General features: G+C 48.4%; 3 protein-coding genes across 3 annotated transcripts in view; 1 reads left to right on the top strand and 2 right to left on the bottom strand.

Moving 5' to 3' along the window:
* Positions 1–1,602: 1,602 nt before the first annotated feature.
* Positions 1,603–8,220, bottom strand: LOC310646717 (uncharacterized protein). Its single transcript, XM_083373381.1, has 2 exons — positions 5,357–8,220; positions 1,603–3,485 (listed from the first exon to the last, which is right to left on the bottom strand). Exons 1-2 carry the CDS (start codon positions 6,336–6,338, stop codon positions 2,272–2,274), a joined length of 2,196 nt encoding a protein of 731 aa, XP_083229507.1. The 5' UTR covers positions 6,339–8,220; the 3' UTR covers positions 1,603–2,271.
* A 2,153-nt stretch (positions 8,221–10,373) lies between these two features.
* Positions 10,374–11,768, bottom strand: LOC310647014 (testis-specific serine/threonine-protein kinase 1-like). The gene has a single exon (XM_083373937.1). It carries the CDS (start codon positions 11,606–11,608, stop codon positions 10,607–10,609), a length of 1,002 nt encoding a protein of 333 aa, XP_083230063.1. The 5' UTR covers positions 11,609–11,768; the 3' UTR covers positions 10,374–10,606.
* Positions 11,769–11,915: 147 nt separating this feature from the next.
* The window catches only part of DGCR2 (DiGeorge syndrome critical region gene 2), a 46,252-nt gene continuing 41,758 nt past the window's right edge, over positions 11,916–16,409 (top strand). The window contains exon 1 of the mRNA XM_083373574.1: positions 11,916–13,118. Within this exon, the coding sequence (XP_083229700.1) occupies positions 13,040–13,118 (79 nt within the window). The 5' untranslated portion in view covers positions 11,916–13,039. The remainder of the gene's footprint in view (positions 13,119–16,409) is intronic.

Raw genomic sequence — 16,409 nt, 5'->3', positions numbered from 1 at the left:
GGATGAGGGTGACTGAATAAATTCCACGTTTTAGTTTTGGAGTGGTTGATTTGTGGCGTTTCGCTCCGATGGGCAAATATCTGGTAGCAGGCCTTTTTTTTTTTTTTGGCTTAAAACGGTAAATGTAAGAAAGCAGAAGTGAATTGCCAGCCAGAAAAGGCAGGCAGATTTGATCAGGGCTTGGACAGGTATATAACGTAAAATATAATAGAAATATAGAAATATAATATATACAAATTAAAAGGAGCGTCCCAAAGGCTCCCTCGCTTGACTCTTGTTGAAGCAGGTCCAATCTGTCATTTGTATTTATTATTATTATTTTTTTAACTCGGATAGTTGTATTTTCACGGAAGCAAATTTGGATGAATTTAGTAGATCCCCCCACTTTTCTGGTTAAAGGTGTTTTTTTTTTTTAATCCCATTTATATCCCGCCCTTCTCCGAAGACTCAGGGCGGCTTACAATCTAAAGCACAAACCAGTGTGCTTAGCAATAGCCTTCATTCTATGTATATGCCTGCTTATTAGGGCTTCCCCCCCAAGCGGCATTATTACAAAGTCAGCTTAATTGCCCCCAACAATCTGGGTCCTCATTTTACCTACCTCGGAAGGATGGAAGGCTGAGTCAACCTTGAGCCTGGTGGGACTCGAACCTGCACTGATTGCAGGCAGCTGGTGTTACTTAAGGAGGCATTAGCCCACTGCTCCACCAAGGCAGTGACCGTCAAGAGAAAGACAAAATGTCTACAGGTAGTCCTTGGCTTACGACAACAAGGGCACCAGAATTTCGGTTGCTAAAGTGAGACGTGTTCAGAGAGTTTTGCTCCATTTTGTGACTTTTCCTGCCACATTTTTTTAAGCGAATCACTGCAGTTGTCACGTGAATCTGACGACTCTGAGACACTGCAACCGTCATAAATGTGAGTCAGTTGAACATTCGAAGGAAGATCACGTGACCAGGGGGGATGCTGCAACGGCCACAAGTGTGAAAAATAAGTTCCTTTTCAGTGCCGTTGTGACTCTGAATGGTCACTAAGCAAATTGTTGTAAGTCAAGGACTAGCTATATTGATAACTACTGTGTTTGCATTGTTATGGGATATTCTAGCACAGAGGTCCCCAACCTTTGGGGCACCAGGGACCAATTCCATAGAGAGAGGTTTTTCCGCAGACTGGAGGGTGTGTGGTTTTGTGTGCTGCCTGCATCCCGCGGATGGGGCTTTGCTTGTCTGTGCGGATCGGTTGCTGGCATGCCGCGGCCCGGTACCGGTCCATGGACCAGGGGTTGGGGACCCCTGTTGTAGCAAGACAATCAAACCAAGCTTCAGAGTAACTTGTGGAGTAACTTAACAACCTTTTAGCTACTGCCGCTGTTTCCTTATCTTACTTAAGGCCTCCCACCCTTTGAGAATCAGGATGGGTTGGTCATCCATTTCCTCAACCTGGAGCAGCCCATGTGTTTTTCTAAGTGACACAAGAGTAGAAGACCAGCTCTCCAGTAGTCACTCAGCTTCTATTTACAACCAGCATAGGCCCGGCACAGTTTTCTCAGAGGCTGTTAGGCTGGGGTTTTTTTGGGGGTGGGGGTGGGGGTGGGGAAGAATGGTTGAGGGTCTAGGACAACTCGCCACGAGACACCTCACTATGGCCAATTCTTCTCAGGCCAACACGCCAGAGGACAAGAGTCACACTAATACCGAAGAAATTGGTGAAATAGGATCCTTAGTGTGTGTGTGTGTGTGTGTGTTCAAACTTGGCCCTCTTATGACTTGCGGACTTCAACTCCCAGAATTCCTCAGTCCACAAGTCATAAAAGGGCCAAGTTTGAAGACCCTCTGCTTTAGAGCTAGGATGCCAAAGGAGGGACAAAATGAAATGTGAAATAACAAAAATGTGAACATGTTTTAATTATTATTATTATTAAATTAAATTGAATTATTGAATTGTCCTCTGGCGAGTTGTCTATGGTGTGTTGGCCACAGTGAGTTCTCCCATTCCAGCAGTTGAAGCCTGCCTTCCTGCCTTCTGCGTGCATGGGTAAGATGGATCAGTAGTTGCCAGCTGGAGCCTAGTGTTTTATCCGTTTAAAAAATATTTAATAAAAGGGCCTTTGGCCTACAAGAAGCTGATTCAGAAAGCTGATTCTTTAGTTTCAGATCGCCTCTTCTGCTTAGCTCTCATCTTTATTCCACACGCCCCACTCTCCAGTTGGTTACCTGGACTCCCTGTTACGCGACGGTCACAGAAGCGAGGGCTTCTGTTGAAGGAAAAACGTCAGAGATCGCTTTCAAACTCCTCGGCTATCTTCACTGCTTCATCGTTCTTGTCTCCTTCGGGGACCTCCTCTACTTCTTCGACCGCTTCCAACCGAGGAGCCACGGTGGAGACCAGGGTTTGCTTGGATTCACTTTTCTGGTTCTTCTCCCGTTCTGATCGGTGGTCCGGTTTTAGCTCGCCCAAACTCCGTGAGCTCTCTCCATTTTTCCCGACCGAAGTGGCCGACACAGCTCTGATTTTGCCAGGCTGCATCCATATGTGACTTAAAACCTCTTCGATGCGCAAGCGTCGGGACACGTCGGGTTGAAGCATGCGATAAATCAGATCTTTGCATTCAACTGACAGATTTTTGGACTTGGGGAAATGCACCCTATGCTCCTTCTGCAAGCGTAACATTTTCCGGATGTTCGAATCGTCGTAAGGCATTGAGCCGCAGACCATGATATAAAGGATAACACCCAGACTCCACATGTCATAAATCTTGGGCTCATATGGGATGCCCTGCAAGACCTCCGGGGCCGCGTAAGCGGCAGAACCGCAGAAAGTCTTGCTGTAAATAACTTTGCCCTCTTCATCCCGAAGCAGCCGCTTGGCAAAGCCGAAGTCCGAAAGCTTAATGTGGTAATCTTTGTCTAGCAGAAGGTTTTCGCATTTCAAATCCCGGTGCACTATGTCGTTGTCGTGACAGTACTTAATAGCGGTGCCCAGTTGACGGAACATCTTGCGCGCGATGTCTTCGGGCATCTCCCCTTTCAGCTTGATGAATTCTAACAAGTCGCCCTGAACGCCCAGCTCCATCACAATGTAGACTTTGCCATTGGACGTTTCGAATATCTCGTAGGTTTTGATGATGGAATGGTGGTTGACTTTGGCTAAGATGTCTATCTCTCTCGGGAGAAACCTTTCCAGAAAATCTGGAGGCGCTTTCTTCCGGTCGATGATTTTGATAGCTACGTCGAACTTCAGCCGTTCCGAGAAGGCTGACTTCACTTTGGCGTAGGAGCCTTCCCCTAAATTCCCGCCCATGATGTAGCCTCTTTTCTTAAGGATAGCAGCATCATCCATGATGCTGTAGGCCGTGGTGATGAGATGTTTGGTCACATGGTTGACGTACGCATTCAGCCATTTAGTGTCTGTTCCATGGTGTGTGGTCATCAGGAGAAGATCCGTTTCCTGCTGTGGAAGCCCGGGGAGGCTGGTTGGAATGGAACCTTGAGCATTGTTGAAAGGATGCTGTTTCCATGTGACATCATAAAGCTGAGAGAAATGCCGGGTGAATTAATCTCCATTGCTTGGGCCCAGCTCACCTCCATGCCAATGGCAAGAGCGTTCTTGCTCGGCCCCATTGGGATGAGGGGGATAGATGGGGAACTCATCAGATTTGCAGATGACCCCAAGCTGGCAGGAATAGCCAACACTCCAGAAGGCAGGCTTAAGATACAGGAGGATCTTGACAGACTTGAACATTGGGTGCTATATCTAACAAAATGAAATTCACTATAGAGAAAAGTAAGGCTTTACATTTAGGCAAGAAAAACCAAATGCACAGGTATAGTATAGGGGGTACCTTGCTCAATAGTAGTAACTGCAAGAGGGATGTCAGAGTCCTAGTGGACAATCACTTAAATATGAGCCAGCCGTGGGCTGCAGCTGCCAAAAAAGCCAACACAGTTCTAGGCTGCATTAACAGAAGGACAGAATCAAGATCATGTGAAGTATTAATACCACTTTACAATGCCTTGGTAAGGCCACACTTGGAATACTGCATCCAGTTTTGGTCACCACGATGTAAAAAATGTTGAGACTCTGGAAAGTGCAGAGAACAGCAACAAAGACGATTAGGGGACTGTAGGCTAAAACATATAAAGAATGTTTGCTGGGACTGGGAAGGTCTAGTTTAATGAAAAGGAGGACTAGGGGTGACATGATAGCAGTCTTTCAATATTTGAGGGGCTGCCACAAAGAGGGGGGGAGGGTCAACCTATTCGGCAGGACAAGAACCAATGGATGGAAATCAATCAAGGAGAGAGTCAACCTAGAACTAAGGAGAAATGTCCTGACAGTTAATACAAGTGGTGGAACAACTTGCCTCCAGATGTTGTGGGTGCTCCAACGCTGGAGATTTTTAGGAAGAGATTGGACAACCACTCATCTGAAATGGCACAGGGTTTCCTGCTTGAGCAGAGGGTTGGACTAGAAGACCTCCAAGGTCCCTTCCAACTCCTGCTATTCTGAGAAATTTAACACTGACTTAGGTCACCTCCGTGAACTGTTAGTAACACAATCCCATTTCCTCGTTTCTGCAATTGAAGGCGTTCCTGTTTTGCAGGGTGCGTGTAAATAAGTCAACCCAAACCTCCCCTTCCTTGAACACTTCCCATTTTTGGAGTAAAAAAAATATATGAGTAGGGTGCCAAACATTTTCAGAAACGAGATTAAGAAATCGAAAAATACCGACGATTACACTTCTCCAGGAGCCAAGGTGCACTCAAGGGAGACTTTATTTGTGTGTTTTTAAAACAATCTCGCCGAAGGAAGTTACATACCTCTAGGCTTTTTTTGTTACAAGCTGCTAATTGAAAAGTGTAAAGAACCCAAAGAAAAAGCACAAGACATTGGCAGATGCAATACAACAGACAGGTCTTCGGCCTCTTAGATGTGACGGTAGATTTTATGCTAGCCCAAGCACCAGTTACGAATTTAGAGACCTTGTTTCAGATCGTTCCATCACACACACACAACCTCCAATCAACGGGTCTATCATCTTTCATTTGGAGAAGATTAACTGAGGGAAAACTCATCCTTTATTTTGTGCCAGTAAGAAATATAGAAATATGGAGACGTTAAAGAGGTCCTGGATCTTCCAAAATAATGGGAAAGGGCTTCGGACAGTCTGTTGCCCCATCCACCCTTCATCTCTTTTCAAAACCTTCCAGAACAGAGCCTTAAAAAGAAATAATTGAGTTTTTGGCATTATTGCAAACCATATTTTTTTTTGGAGGGGGAGATATCTTGAGACGACGTCTCTCTTTCTCTCTTTTTTTTTTTCAGAGGGAAGTCCTTTCCATCTGCTCAGGGAGACTGCTTAGCTTCTCGAGATCCTCGTGCAGTATTTCTTGCTTCACTTGTTCGTTCTCCGAAAACTGTGGACCGGTTTCCTTTCCGAAGAGGGATCGGATCTGGCTCTGATGCTGCGAACATTCGCCTGATTTGGTCAGCACGGAGTCCGAAATGGCTTTGGGTTCCTGCATCCAGATGTGCATCAAGACCTCGTCAATGCAGAGCCGTCGGGTGACGTCAGGCTGAAGCATGTGATAAATGAGGTCCTTGCATTCCACCGAGAGCACTTTGGACCGGGGAAAGTGGACTCTGTGTTCTTTCTGAAGCTTCAGCATTTTTTTAATGTTGGACTCGTCGTAAGGCATGGAGCCACAGACCATGATGAACAACACCACGCCCATACTCCAGATGTCGTAAACCTTGGGCTGGTAGGGGATGCCCTGTAGCACTTCAGGAGCCGCGTAGGCAGCAGACCCACAGAACGTTTTGCTAAGAATGACCCGTCCGTCGTCGTCACGAGACAGGCGTTTGGAGAAGCCGAAATCTGTCAATTTGATGTTGAATTCTTTGTCCAGAAGCAGGTTCTCACATTTCAGGTCCCGGTGAACGATGTCCAACTCGTGGCAATATTTAATGGCGCTGGCTAATTGGTGGAACATCTTACGGGCAATGTCTTCGGGAATGGCCCCTTTCTTCTTAATAAACTCCAGCAGGTCTCCTTGGACTCCGAGCTCGGTGACGATGTACACTTTCCCTTCGGAGGTCTCGAAGATCTCGTAGGTCTTGACGATGCCGTGATGCTTTACCCTGGCCAACATCTCAATCTCCCGAGGGAGAAACTTCTCCAGGAAGTCTCGGGGAGCTTTTTTCTTATCGATGATCTTGACTGCGACGTTACACTTCAACCGTTCGGAATAGGCTGATTTCACTTTGGCGTACGAGCCCTCTCCGAGGTTGATGCCCATAATGTAGCCTCTCTTCTTGAGCACCTCGGCGTCGTCCATTGTCTCTTGAGGCAACCCGGAACGTCAGGTTGACAGGGCATCACCTACCTCTGTCCAGATTCGTGTATGTTTCAGAATGGTGTTTCTCTCCTTAAGTTCAAGGCAGCAGAATTCTTAACATCCTTCCATGATGTCACAAAGCCAAGCCAGTTTTGGTCCTGACTGGAGATAGCTTGGGAGCAAACAAGGGAGCCTACATCGTGGTGACAGGGTGGAGAAGGGATGAACTTCCTAAGTGGATCGGTCAAGTCTCTTGGACATAGTATGTACCTACAGACATGGGCTCCTTTTGCTAACCTCTCATCTTCTGCATACCCATATTTTTGTTTTAGGATTAAGAGCCGCGGTGGTTAGGAGGCAGTACTGCAGGCTACTTCTGTTGACTGCCTGCTACCAGCACTTGGGCAGTTCGATCCTGACCGGCTCAAGGATGACTCAGCCTTCCATCCTTCCGAGGTCGGTAAAATGAGGACCCAGATTGTTGGGGGGGCAAGAGGCTGACTCTGTAAACCGCTTAGAGAGGGCTGGAAAGCATTTGGAAGCGGTATATAAGTCTAAGTCTATATAAGTGTGAATGCTCCTTCCTTCGTTCCTTCTTTCCTCCCTCCCTCCCTCCCTTCCATCCTGCACAGTGGTTAGAATGCAGTGTTGCAGGCTAATTCTCCCTACTGCCAGCAGTTCGATCCTGACCGGCTCAGGGCTGACTCAGCCTTCCATCTTTCCGAGGTTGGTAAAATGAGGACCCAGATTGTTGGGGGAGCAATAAGCTGACCCTGTAAACTGCTTAGAGAGGTCTGCAAAGCACTGTAAAGCGGTATATAAGTCTTACTGCTATTGCAATAAGTGAGTAATTTAGGGAGGACCAAACTTTTCTTTTTGTTTTTTAAATGTTTTAGCGCACGTTGATATCCAGACAGGGCCTGAAATTGGTTTGATCCGAAAAAAGACGCAAGCATCTCTTACTTGTTTGTCGCTGGCGGGTATAATGAGGGATGGCAGAGATACAGCCTGCTCATTTTGAGTGTCAGCAACGGGAACCCAAATTGAACGGAGGGCTATATTTGGTTTAAAGCAATGCATTCAAAGAACTGGAGGGAATGAAATAAGGATAACAAATAGTAATGCAAAACAAGGGCCTGGCCTAAAAGAGTTGAAATATTTTGATGCTACGTGTCTACGGAGATTCTCAGTTGTCCAGGTCATGGTTCTCCCAAAAGTGCTTTTTTTCAAGAGCAGAAGAAGTCTTTGAAAGAAGTCTTTGAAGAAGCTTCTTGGATGAGAAGCAAAACGTTTTCAAGGAAAAACAAAGAAAGTCCAGTTGCCTCTTGAAAAAAAAGCATCTTTGGGCCGCTTGGATACTACCAACACGGAATAGATTTTAAAGCTTGTTTTTAAATAGGCAGGTAAGACGTAACTGAGCTTGGAAGAGGCTGGTGCCACTCCCCAAATTTACCCATTTTCATTTTTTTTCCCAATAACCATTTATATATATTTCGTTTCTGTGTCTTACTCGGTAATCCCGTCTTTCAGAGCTGCAGGCTCACTTAATTGTTGTGTTTTGTTTTTTTTACCCATTTGGCTCATTAAAATTCTTTTTCGTGGAGGTTGTGCAAATGCCGATCGCATTTACATTTGCATCCACTTATAAATCACACTGGGAATTTTGCCGAATCAAAGAGCATAGTTTGAATCCCAAAGAATCGGCAAAACCACCCAGATTATGCTCTGAGGGGAGCTGTCCATGGTTCTGACTTGGTTTTCTCAACCAGCTTTTATAATAAATCAAGTAAGAATTTATATTACAGACATGTCAAACACAAGGCCCGGGGGCCGGATCCGGCCCGCGAAGTGGTTTCATGCGGCCTGCGAAGCCATCCTGGAAACAGTGAGGGAACGGCCCCCACTGCCTTGGCCCTGGCCCAGAGACCCTCCTTCCGCCAGAGACCCTCAGATCTGTCCCACTCCTGCCCAGGCCCCCATAGGCACCCTTGATGCGAACGATGTAGAGCTGGCCACGCCCACCCAGTAGGCCATACGCACTCTAGCCACGCCCACCCAGTAGGCCACGCCCACCCAGTAGGCCACACCCACCCAGCCCCTTGAGGGCAACCGCAATGCTGATGCGGCCCTCAATGAAATTGAGTTTGACACCCTTGTTATATACCATACGCATGTATGAATACATGCTAAGGTCAGTCACGATAGGAGCTTCACGCTGAGCCAATATTTTACTGTCGTGTTCCCCTGAAAATAAGAGACCTTTTTCTGAACGGTTGTTAAGTGAAGCACTCTCCGTAGAATGCAGGAACAACAGTTCTGGCCTAATAGTTTTCTTTCCTTAAGATCCCTCTCAAGGGGAAAACACCCAGTTGGGACCAAAGTTGCATACCAATGAAGCACAGCCACCTCCTTGATTGGCACATCAAAGCTCTGATAAACACACCTGTGAGGGGAAGGATTCTTTTTTTAAGGAAATCAGCCATTCCAGCTCGGAGTGTCTCAAACAGCTCTTGGGAGCAGAGCTTTGAAATGTCCACCATCCTAGGCAATGAGGAACATTTCCCGTCTCTGCAGGGAGATGCTAAATCTTCCCCGCGAAAGGTGACATTCCTTCTCCATTAAGTTTTGCAAAATTATTCGGAAGGGACTTTGGCTTCAAGGGAGAGCCGTTATAAACCCAGCTGCAGACATGCACGCAACCGGAGCAATCTGTCATGGATTTTTGGGCAGGCACACAATATTCAGAGGAGAATCATAATTCGTGCAATAAGAGACAAATGCATTCGTTAGAAGACTCAGCTTTGGCCGGGCAAATTTGTCATTCCAATCCTGCCTCGGTTGGCCGACCAGAGAATAACCTGGGTCTTTTCCCCACACTGAATCCTGACTCTTTTGAGGGTTGCGGTGAAAATGGAAATGCCAATGGGTGCCTAAATAAGAGTTCCTTGCAGGATGAGTAAAAGAAGAAGGAAACTTTAATCAGAAGAAACTCAATGGGAGCAAATTTGGATTTGCTGTGTTCTTCCTTTAGTTTTGTTGTTCTCTCTCCTTCCAAGCTTCCACCCTTATGGTAGGGATGGAGAGAGACCACCCAGCTCATCAGTTACCATTATGGGCCACAGAGGTTTGATTTTAGTTTTTCCCCTGAGGGCAACGACTAAGCCGTTAAGGCAGGGGTGTCAAACTCAATTTCATTGAGGGCCGCATCAGCATTGCGGTTGCCCTCAGGGGGCCGGGTGGGTATGGCCAGGGTGGGCATGGCCTACTGGGTGGGCGTGGCTAGAGTGTGTATGGCCTGGATGGGCATGGTCAGCTCTACATTGTTCGCATCAAGGGTGCCTATGGGGGCCTGGGCAGGAGTGGGAGAGATCTGAGGGTCTCTGGCAGAAGGAGGGTCTCTGGGCCAGGGCCAAGGCAGCGGGGGCCGTTCCCTCACTGTTTCCAGGATGGCTTTGCGGGCCACATGAAACCACTTCGCGGGCCGGATCCGGCCCCCGGGCCTTGTGTTTGACATGCGCTAAGGTGATCTCTTGCAATCACGGGGGGCTTTTAAGAAGAGACTGGACAGCCATTTGTCTGAAATGGTTTGGGTCTCCAGCTTGAGCAGGGGGTCCTCCAAGGTCCCTTCCAACTCTGACGACTTTCTATCTATGTTCTGTTCCAAATTAAATTATACGCGATAGGTGCATTGGAGAGCAAGAGTGTTCCAGGGCTTTCAAACGGACGGGTTTACAGTTGGGTGTTGGCAATGTCTTTTCACTGATGGCTGAGTTCTAAAGAACTGTGTTGTGTGCAGGTAATCCTCAACTTATAATTGCTTTTTTATTATATTTATTAAATTGTTAGGCTGCCCATCTCCGCTACAAGGTGACTCTTCGTTTAGCGAGCGTTCGAAATTACAGCGGGGCTGAAAGAAGCGAATAAATGACCGGTCCTCGCACTTAGGACAGTTGCAACCATTGTAAATGGTTACTGATCATTAAGTGCCTGAATTTTAAGGACGTGACCAGAGGGGAAAATGTTGTGAGGGTTGTAAGTGCGAGGACAGGTCCTTCCCCGCCCCCCCAGTGCGGTTGTAACTTCAAACGGTCACTAAATGAATGGATGTAAATCGAGGACTACCCGTGTACACAAATTAAATAGAGAATGGTGCAACAAGGAGAACGCTGCAAAAGGGCTGCTCAAGGAAAAGATTTTCAGGTTTACTGCATTTCTGCAAAGCAATAAGTATTCCGGATAACATTTAAGGTTTGCACTTTACCATCTGGCTAATCTCGCAGTTTGAAGGACTTGAGGTGCTTGCCTTGGACCCAAGGGTGGTTCAGAACCTCTTCGATCCGTAGCCGGTGAGAAACGTCCGGCTGAAGCATGTGGAAAATCAGATCTTTGCATTCCAGGCTCAGAACCTCGGGGAAAAGGATCCGATGCTCCTTCTGCAGGCGAAGCATCCTTTTGATGTTGGAATCGTCGTAAGGCATGAATCCAGAGACCATGACGTACAGGATCACCCCTAAGCTCCACATGTCGTAAACTTTGGGGTGATAGGGAATCCCCTGGATCACTTCCGGTGCTGCGTAAGCCGCCGAGCCACAGAAAGTCTCGCTGGGTAAGATTCTACCATTCCCGTCTCGGAAACAGCGCTTGGAAAAGCCGAAATCCGACAGCTTGACGTTCATGTCCTTGTCAAGGAGGATATTGTCACACTTCAGGTCGCGGTGGACCACGTCTAAATCGTGGCAATATTTGACCGCACAGCACAGCTGACGGAACATCCGACACGCCACTTCTTCCGGCAGGCCCCGATTGCTCTTAATAAACTCCAGTAAGTCGCCCTGGACCCCAAGTTCCATCACAATGTAGACTTTTCCGGCCGTTTCAAATATCTCGTAGATTTTGATGATGGAGCAGTGGTTGACGGTCGACAAGATCTCCAGCTCCCGAGGGAGGAATTTCTCCAGGAACTCACTGGGCACCTTCCTCCGGTCTGTGATTTTCACCGCCACGTTGATTTTCAGACGCTCCGAGTAAGCCGACTTCACTTTGGCGAAGGAACTCTCGCCCAAGGTACTGCCCAGAATGTAACCCTTTTTCTTAAGCACAGCACCATCGTCCATGATGCCAAGGGTGGGGCGTGCCAAGCTCCCATCTGAACTGTCATTTAGTGGCACGTTCCTTGAGGTGGGGACAGGGCCATCTGAAGGGGGCTCCAGGCTAGGCTGCCCTGGAGTCTCCCAGCAGTGTTTTGAAGAGCTGAGGTCATCGGATGACATCACAAGGGCAACACTGGGAGGATGTTGTTAAAGGACTTGGATAAGAAAATACACACACACACACACACACACACACACACACGGCCGGCACACGGTCTTTCACAAAAGAAGTGGAACCCACTGCCTTTGCTGGAAGAACAGTTGCTGGAACCGGGTATGTCTAGTTCAGGGGTCGGCAACCTCGGCTCTTTTATGACTCGTGGACTTCAACTCCCAGAATTCCTGAGCCAGCAATGCTGGCTCAGGAATTCTGGGATTTGAAGTCCACGAGTCATAAAAGAGCCGAGGTTGCCGACCCCTGGTCTAGTTTAATGGAAAGCAGGAAACAAGGCTGACATGATAGCCATCTTCCAACATTTGAGGGGCTGCCCTAAAGAAGGGGTGGGGGTGGGCTGTCAATCTATTTCCCAAAGCTCCAGAAGGCAGGAGAAGCTATGGATGGGAACTAATCAAGGAGAGAAGCAACCTGGAATTAAGGAGAAACTTCCCAACAGCGAGAACAATTAACCAGTGGAACAGCTTGCCACCAGACGTTGTGGGTGCTCCATCCCCTGGAAGAGACTGGACAGCCACTTGTCTCAAATTGTGCAGGGTCTCCTGCTTGAGCAGGGGGCTGGACTAGAAGACCTCCAAGGTCCCTTCCAGCTCTGTTCCGATTGATTGAACCTACGTGCCCGTAATAATCCTGCAACTGAGTACCAGTAAAAAGGCTGGGTTTGTCTTCTTGGCTGCACCCCAGAGTTGACAAGTGATGAGAGTGCTTGCATTTATTATCTTTACAATACACTGCTCCAAAGGAGAGGAGGATCCACCTATTCTCCAAAATAAATAAATAAATAAATAAATAAATAAATAAATAAATAAATAAATAAATAAATCCCATTAATAAATAAATAAAAAAAATAAAAAAAAACAAGACTGGGCAGTCATTTCTCCGGGATGGTATAGGAGGGTCTCCTGCTTGAGCGGGGGGGGGGAGAGGAAGGGGGGGCTGGACTAGAAGACCTCCGAGGTCCCTTTCCAGCTCCTATTCTGATTCGGCTGACCGACGGGGGAGGGGCCAGAGCGGCTTCGAGGGCCCCGCCCTCCCCGCCGCCGCTGCGCGCGCCGCCTCCTTCGCCACGCCCCCCTATGGTAATGAATCCCTCCGCCTGGCTCCGCCCCCGGCCCGCCGATTGGCCGCGCGGCGGCGGGGCGGGGAGCGGCGGGGCGATGCGGCCGCCATCTTGCGAGCGGAGCTGCGGGCGGGCGGACCCCGTTAGCGAGGCGGCTGAGGGGACTGAGGCGGCGGCGGCTGAGGCTGAGGCGGCGGCGGAGGCCTCGCTGGCTCCCGGAGGCGGCGCGGCGGCGGCGGCGGCGGCCCTCCCCCTTGTCTTCTCCCGCCCCGCGGGGTTGATGTGGCTGCGCTGGCGGAGGATGAACGGAGGATAAATGGTGCCCAAGGCGGACAGCGGCACCTTCCTCCTCCTCTTCCTCCTCGTGCTCAGCATCACCGAGCCGCTGCGGCCAGGTACGGGCGGGCGCAGGACGGAGGGAGGGAGGGAGGGAGGATTGCGGCGCCCCCACGGCCCTTGGAGAGCCGGGACTACATCGCCCATCCTCCCCAGCTCGCAGGGCACGGGGGGGGGCTTCCCTGAAAGCCCCCTGGATCTGTCCCATCATTCCCAGCGCTCCCCCCCCAACTTGGTATTACATGGCTCATAAGCCACCCCCTGCCCTTCGGATGGGTCCTGGCTCCTTCCACCCTCTGGAGAGGAAGGACTACATCGCCCATCATCATTAGGTCGCAGGACACGGAGGGTGGGTCTTAGGGAGGTGAGGTGGCCCTTCCCTGAAGGCCCCTAGACCTGTCCCATCATCCCCAGCGCCCCCCTGAGGGGTTCCCAGGTGTTGGGAGGGGAGCAGATCCTCTCCTCCCCCCACCCCAATTGGTATTACATGGCTCATAAGCCACCCCCGACCCTTCAGATGGGTCCTGGCTTCTGTCCCCCTCTAGAGAGGTGGGACTACATTGCCCATGCGCCCAAGGTCCTCCAGTTTTGTTGTTCTGTGCTTCCAGTAATCCCCAGCACCCCCTGGAGGGGGTTTCCAGGTGTTGGGGTCCCCCAGATCCTCTCTCCTCCCCCCACCCCACTTGGTATTACATTGCTCATAAGCCACCCCCGGCCCTTCAGATGGGTCCTGGCTCCTGTCCCCCTCTAGAGAGGTGGGACTACATTTCCCATGCGCCCAAGGTCCTCCGGCTCCCTTGGTTCTTGCTTGTGCTCCCAGCTTCCGTTCCCATTGATCCCCCCACCCCATTTAGCTTCCCCCCCCTTGGGCCAGGACCCCGGGGTCCCACTGCTAGGACCTAGAGAAAGGTCTTCTCCGTAGAGACTTCAGGGTGATTGAGGACACATCAGGAGGAGAAGGTGGCCTCGAATCCAGGATGGGCACCATGGGTTCTGTAGGCCCTTGAGGTTGGAGGACTTCCTTTGGGAGCATGACGGGGTGACCACTTTGGGGGTGACCCCTTTGGGGGCTCAAGAAGGACCTCTTTCTCCTCCGAGAAGTGACAACATGGCGAAGTTTATTTCAGTGCATGGGGGTCTGTTTCTACAAGGACCGGATGGATAGATTGTCCAGAACTTTTGCAAGATTTTCTGGGAATCCCGATTGGTGTTTCCCTAACGCGGTTATCCTTGCTCACGAACAGTTTTGCAGCTCGGGTCACACAACCTGCTTAAGTTTGCTTTGGTTTTGGTTTGTTTTTTTTCTTGTGTGTGTGTGTGTGTGTAGCAAAGCAAGTTGTGTGAAGCCAGATAGATCGTTTTGGTTAATTTCGGAGTTGGTGTGTTTTGCCAGGCTAGAAAATGTATTAATTCACTAAGCAGATTAAGGCTATGCAGCCAACCCTGGAGAATTTGGATTAAAGGGGCTGTCTTAACCCCTTTCATTGTTTCCCAGCAACTGTTGAAGTAAATTGCAAATATTTGGGTGATGAGGTGGTACTAGTTGGCTGAAGCAGATAGTCTGATTTAAGAATAGGAGCTGTTGTAGCACCCTAGAAATGACTGAGCGTTGGAAGTACTTACTGGAGAGACGCAGCTGGATTGTGCATAGAAGCTCTTGCGATGTGGGTGTGTCCGGTGTTATCCAAAACCATATCTAAATCATCTGAGGCATTAACCTGTGTGAATCAGTCCTGCATCTATGGATCTTGCAAATAATTGGGCTTTCCCTTACCGAAACAATGGGATGCGCTTGCCATCTACAATGCTTGCAATTACAAGCTTTTGAAAAAAGCTGGGAAGAAGTCCTTGAAAAGAAAAAAAGTCTCCTTTTTAAAAAAAAAACAAACAAAAAAACTTTGGAAAGGGGGAAAGATTATCTTGAGATTTTCAATATGTCAAGATCGGAACATGTACCCCCCAAAAAAGTCAACTTTCAATTGCCCAGAAAGGAAAAGAGTTTCAGAAGTATAAATACTTGGGCCGTAAAAAACATGTGACGAATTTTTACGTAAGGTAGAAAAGAGAAGTGATCTGGGAGGTTACACTTCTTAAGAAAAGGAGAACTAAAAATGACGGTCAAGAAAAATAAAGCATAGAGAAGTATTGCGACTTATGGAAGGGACTGTGAAAAAACAACAACGAAAAACCTCTCCAGAAATGTCCTTGAGTTAAGGAGAGCAAAGCATAACAAGTTGCCTGATTTTTGTTGTTGTTGTGATTTCCAAGAACTTGTATGTGTTTAATGTTTTGTTATCTTTTGGCTGCCACAGGTTTCTTAGTGATTTCATTCTGAGATATTTTTTTATTGACTCCTCAGGCAAAAAAAAAAAAAGACCTCACAGGGAGAAATGAGCCTGGTTTTGTGTGTGTGTGTGTGTGTGTGTGTGTGTGTGTGTGTGTGTGTAAAAGAGAAAGAACAGAGGCCATGGTGCATTGGTGCATAATTGCAGGTCACGTTAACCTCTCGTGGTAGAAGGTGTGTGTAATGCTGCTGTTCTGAAGTTGAGTCTCTCCAGCCACCCATTTGGGTAAGCCTCTGGGTGGTTTATGAGGATTAAAACAACAATATAAACAGTGCTGTGCTGATCGTGGGAGTAAGGGGAATATAATTACAACAGTGGAGGCAGGCCCAGTGGTGGCTTCATTTAATGCCCTCTTCCGAGTGCTTTGGAACAGGAAACGGTAGGATCAGGCCTGCATGGATACGGAGAGGAGGAATAACATTGCTCTAGAGCTGGGGTGTCCAACTTTGGCCACTTTAAAACTAGTGGACTTCCAGTTCCCAGGATTTCCCCAGCCATTCTGGGAGTGGGAAGTCGACGGGTCTTAAAAGTTGCCGAGGTTGGACAACCCTGCTCTAGAAGGTGGGTAGCACGGCGGAGAACTAATTGGCGTGGTCCCTCAAAATATTCGGGTCAGATCGTACCGTAAACAGAAAGACTAGAAGTGAAATGCTGCAAACGCGCATATTGAAAAACAATCCGTACTTTTTTTTTTAGGGGGGCGTTGAAGATAATTGATTGTAACCTACAGATTGGTCCAACGTGGGAATGAGCGGTTAGCTGATGTTTCTCTATGGTTGAGAGTGATTGACCCAATTTTCCCTCCAGCCAGCTCTTGAACTTAAGGAATAGAAGCTCGGTCTTCCTGTCTGGCATCTTCATCGCTACACACAGAGTTTGGGGCTGAGACAGGGACTGGCTTAGTTATAAAGCGAACTTCTAGGAGGGTTAGGACTGATGTCTCTCTGGTCCTAGTCTTAACGTCCTCACTATTGGGTCATTTTGTGTCTTGCGTTAAGAGGGACT

The sequence above is a fragment of the Vipera ursinii genome (genome assembly GCF_947247035.1).
Source record: "Vipera ursinii genome assembly, chromosome: 14".
In the NCBI taxonomy this organism is placed as follows: domain Eukaryota; kingdom Metazoa; phylum Chordata; class Lepidosauria; order Squamata; family Viperidae; genus Vipera; species Vipera ursinii.
This window is presented reverse-complemented; position numbering and strand designations above follow the sequence as displayed.